Source organism: Zerene cesonia, chromosome 17 (genome assembly GCF_012273895.1).
Source record: "Zerene cesonia ecotype Mississippi chromosome 17, Zerene_cesonia_1.1, whole genome shotgun sequence".
In the NCBI taxonomy this organism is placed as follows: Eukaryota; Metazoa; Arthropoda; class Insecta; order Lepidoptera; family Pieridae; genus Zerene; species Zerene cesonia.
The window spans coordinates 5,323,323-5,328,126 of NC_052118.1; the positions used below are offsets into that span (position 1 = coordinate 5,323,323).

At 31.3% G+C, this 4,804-nt stretch overlaps 2 protein-coding genes across 2 annotated transcripts; one reads left to right on the forward strand and one right to left on the reverse strand.

Annotated features, from left to right (window-relative positions):
- Positions 1–855: 855 nt before the first annotated feature.
- On the reverse strand, positions 856–1,116 carry LOC119833315 (60S ribosomal protein L39). The gene is made up of 2 exons (XM_038357300.1): positions 1,098–1,116; positions 856–994 (listed from the first exon to the last, which is right to left on the reverse strand). Exons 1-2 carry the CDS (start codon positions 1,098–1,100, stop codon positions 887–889), a joined length of 111 nt encoding a protein of 36 aa, XP_038213228.1. The 5' UTR covers positions 1,101–1,116; the 3' UTR covers positions 856–886.
- An 895-nt stretch (positions 1,117–2,011) lies between these two features.
- On the forward strand, positions 2,012–4,669 carry LOC119833666 (translation initiation factor IF-3, mitochondrial-like). Its single transcript, XM_038357786.1, has 3 exons — positions 2,012–2,402; positions 3,560–3,788; positions 4,278–4,669. The coding sequence occupies exons 1-3, from the start codon at positions 2,152–2,154 to the stop codon at positions 4,449–4,451; spliced, it is 654 nt and encodes a 217-aa protein (XP_038213714.1). The 5' UTR covers positions 2,012–2,151; the 3' UTR covers positions 4,452–4,669.
- The last annotated feature ends 135 nt before the right edge of the window (positions 4,670–4,804 follow it).

A 4,804-nucleotide genomic window follows, 5' to 3' on the forward strand; every position in this document is an offset into this window, starting at 1 on the left:
TTTTGATTCTAATCAGCGTAGGCAGTAGCTACCACCCTTTTCAGGCAGAATATAGCCCTTTGCTGGAGATTCAATCAGCTCTTTAACTCTTTAGGCCCAAAAGGGACAATTTATCAATCTATCTAGCCCTATTTCGCATTTTTAGCAATTATCTCAAACAGGGTTGAATTTGCAATGTTTATATTTTTATACCATACCAAAGGAGGGATTCTTTACGAACTGAGCATTCTGGCCTGTGAAGTTCTTATCCAAAAAATGCTTGGACTAAGAATAATTATTGAATCAGAAAATCTCTTCGCGTTAGCGTTTTGGAAGTGCTTGTATACTTTTAGTGATAACATGTCTTTATTAATTTTAGCCCTTTCTAGCCTTTTTAAAACAAAGGTGAAAACAGTGATTCCAATAGCTTAAAAAACTTTATAACTTAAAAGACCCCCTGACTTTAAGCAGTGCTGTATAATTCAACAAATTTTATTGTCTGACACTGTTAAACCAAACTTTTGTTAGATTATGCGGGGCCACTGTGATATGCATGTAAGATTTGCATTACAGACATAGTAATTGTATTCATGGTAAACATTTGTTGAGCAATAGGTGATCATAAATATTACTATACAGTTTGACATTTCAACATGCATTATCAACTCTGAAACATGCAATTATCGACAGTAACTCTTCGACAGGTGGACACTTAAGTACAGCATTTAAATTAAATTAAACTATGAGCCATTTAACCAAAAGAAAACTAAATTATTCGTAAGTTGTTATCATCATAGGCTGTATTTTGATTAATCAACAAGATCGGTTGAAATAATAAACATGCAGACCTGTAAGTTAGTAAAAGAAAGTCAAAGAAACGAAAACGAAATAACAATCAAATATTTACTTACCGAATGGTGTTTCCAGTACGCATTCTTACCCATTGGGGAATGGGACGGTTTTGTTTAAGCTTTTTAGCTAGTTTCCGCTTAATAATAAATGTCTTGTGGGCCGACTGAAACGAAAAGATTAGTATTTACAATAATGAACTTATAAAGGCTGAGAAGATTAATTAAATAAATTGAGATAACTTAAAAATCCTTAAAAGCAGAACCAACCATTTTGCCTCCACCGCTGTCAAAACAAGAAGAATGGAACTGTCATTTTGTTGATTATTGATATTTTTTTCAAAGAGTAAAGAGACGAGAGAGAGTAAATATCTATGGTAATTTTTTACTTTTCAATGTATACTTTTTCTCTAAAAAGTGCGCCAACGTTCGTGGAAGAATAGGACTGTGGGTGAGAGGTGTGTAGGTGAGAACTGTAAACTATCAGTTATAAAAATAATAAAAAATACAATGAAAATAAAAAAAAAAACTATTGATATTGTACATTATTTTATGTTATGTTACAATTATGTAATATAAATATTCGCTTTTGACGATAGTATTAGCCGCAGCGTGAAAAGTTCGATTACAAACAGTTTTATTTGAACATACTGTATTATTAAAACTTTTAATAAAGTAAATGTTAACGATCAACTTGAGCCTATTGTACTCGTACTTATTATTCGGTGCAATTGGGTCAATTTATATTTACAAATGAAACATCAACATGCCGACACTATGTATCAATGTAAAATATTATTATATACAAATAATAGTCATCTTATCGATGCCATGATGCTATATTAAACATTATATTTAGATCTAGTTTCATAAGATTTTGAAGCCATGTGATAAGGAGGTATGCGTAGTACAAGGTATTTGAATTACTCTGTTAAGGAATGGGTGTCAAGCTGAGTAGCCATGTCTAAAAATAATGAAAATAGGTAGGTGATGAACTATTTATCATACTCGTGCATAATTGCTTAAATTTTTTATTGTTTCCCTACTTTTTAAAACTTAACACTTGCAAATATTTACGTTAAGTAGATTTATTGCCAAATATAAAAAGTGAAACTGTTTATGTCATTTAATTTTTAGTTTTATAGCATTGAAAGAGATTATCTGTTTATGTCATTGTCAAATGTCAATTGTCTAATTATGTCATTTTGAACTGGGAGCAATTTTAAAAACAAAGTGTTTAGTGTTACTAAATTGATTTTGTAAATACTTTCTCAAATAACAATTATATAACCATATGATAATAACGTAATATAAACGAAGCAAAATGAATAAACTGCTATCATTAGGTCGTTTTAAACAAATCTTAGAATGTCGTTCTATCACAATGAAAATATCACCTGATGGCAAGGATATTCCTAAGAAGAAGCCTATTGAGAGTCGAATTACTTTAATTGGCTCAGATAATTCTATTTCAATTACTGATCTCAAGAGTGCTCAAAGTTTATCAGTTAGACGGGACTTAAAATTGGTAAAAGTTCAGGATGAGGATACAAAAACGCGACGACCGGTGTACAAGTAAGTATCATCACCATCATAATAATAATGATAATCATCATCATAGTGCATATTGCATGGAAACAGGGCATTTATACTTTCATTTATTAAATTTGCCTAATGGACATTGTTAGATGACATATTATGACAATATTTCGTTTCTGGGACATGCTGGTTTTCTCATGATGTTTTCAAATTGATGCAGTGATGGAGCGACATTGTTAAATCAAGTGAAATGTGAAATCCGGTAGGAATATAAGCAACATTACATACCACTGCAAACCCTGGTGCTAGCGACAGTAAAATAATCAAAAGAAGTAATCTAAATACATTCTGTTTATTTATATGTCTAATCTACATTTTATTTTATTTATATATCTGTTGTAATTCGAAATTGTACTATGCAATTCACCTAAGAATAGGATTGATATTCTGTACCATTTTGTGACACCATAGGTATTGAAAATTGACAGAAGATTCTGGCAAAGTAAAATTATTATTAAAGTGTAAAAATGACTTTAATTTGTAATTTTCAAATGACATTTTGACACAAAGGTTTAACTGTGGGTGTTGAGCGTGGCTTTGGCTATGAGCTCTTTTTTGCCCAAATGGCACTATAATAGCTAGCTTGTACAGAGTAAGTTACTGCACCTTCATAGATAATTGTTCTAAAATAGTAGCTACTGAATACAGCACTCACCTTATGAAATATAAGAAAATTGGGGGAGCTGGAGGTCTGTATCCCTGTCCTCATATTTCTCAATCCAATTCTTTATTCCCATTGTCAAATCTCTTGCCCAAATTAAAGGGATAAGCCCTTTAATTTGGGCAATGCATTTGATTAGGCTATAACTCTGCAAATGTACATGGACAGTGGTAATAATTTACCATCAGGCCTACTCTAAAATAAAAAGGTCATGATATTTCCTATTGACAATACACATTTTTCAATAATTAATTAGACTAAAAAAACTTCCTAGTTTTCAATCAGGCAATCCATTTGTAGAGACGTAAGGACTGCAATGGACTTTACGCCTCTCCAAATGTTCATGGGTGGTAGTGCTTACCATCAGGCGTCCCACCAGCTCCATTGCCGAATGTAACATAAAAAAATCTGTATCATGCACAGCTTCATGCCAATAGACAGAAAAATTATTGTACAATGATTTTTATTTAAGATTGATGACAAATGCGGAATATCATCAAGAAGAACTTTCTAGAAGAAAAGAAAAACAAGAAAAAAGAGAAAACAATTTAATAAAAGGGCAAAAGCTGTTGACTCTGTCAGCACGAATAGCTGAACATGATTTGATGACTAGAGTTAAGAAAATAGGCAAGTTACTAGAGAAACAGTATGAAGTTAAAGTTGTAGTATCTGGTGGTGAAAATGAAGATGACGCTCATTATGTAAGCATTTATTGAATCTAACTTATATACAACTAGCTTTTGTTCGCGGCTTCGCACGCATTAAATTTGGAGTAATTTAATAGATGTCATACATATAAACCTTCCTGTTGAATCACTCTACCTATTAAAAAAAACCATCAAAATCTGTTGCATAGTTTTAAAGATGCATGAACTAAAAATGGCATTTTTAGATGGTGATAGACCATTAATAGATTACTGATCATTAAACTTTTATAATTTCTAACCATCATTTTGGGGTTTTCAAACATTCATATTGCATAGCAATTACTCTTGAAAAATATAAAATGTATAGAAATGGTCTGGTTACTGTTGATATGATCTGGTTACAATTGAAGATGAAAAAATTATAGAATTTCTTCAATAATTTTGATTTAACTTATAAATAGAGTAAAGATAGATTCAAGTGTAATGTTTTGAAAAATATATCTATTTAAGGAATAAACGTGAAAATGATATTGCTTGTTGCAGGAAAGAATATATTCTATAATGGAGAAAAACCTACAGTCCACCAGTAAGATTGTTCAAAAGAGACATAAAGGCAACACTTTGAGGTTCCAGTTCCTGCCATTACGGCAAAGTTCTTCTGGGGATGGAAAGGACTCAAATTCTAGTCAAAATAATGATAAAGATGGTGCCCTATGACTAGCCGCCATTGTAGCATCTGTATTATTGATAAAGTATGTGATGTTTAGTAAATATATTTTTAAGGCGAAGCATACAGAATATAATACTGAAAAAATCAATGAAACAAATGTCTATATTAAAGAGAATTCAGAATTTGATAGTGAAGAATTAGTTTAATTGCTTTAACACTTGCAAATATAGTGTTGTTCATTTTTATTAAATTATTTATATTGTCATTCATGTTTTAATATATTGTATATCAATGTTGTTCCTTGGCTACACCTGCGGTCGATAAATAGCCTATTCTAGTACTTGTCATACGTGGTGAAAAAATTTTTGAAATTGGTCAAGTAGTTTCTGAGAGTAGCGAA

Excerpts from the sequence above, each read along its gene's own strand:
- LOC119833666 (XM_038357786.1), top strand. The coding sequence starts at position 2,152 with ATGAATAAACTGCTATCATTAGGTCGTTTTAAACAAATCTTAGAATGT. Across the intron at positions 2,403-3,559 it reads ACGCGACGACCGGTGTACAA|ATTGATGACAAATGCGGAAT; the intron begins GTAAGTATCATC and ends TTTTTATTTAAG. Across the intron at positions 3,789-4,277 it reads ATGAAGATGACGCTCATTAT|GAAAGAATATATTCTATAAT; the intron begins GTAAGCATTTAT and ends TGCTTGTTGCAG.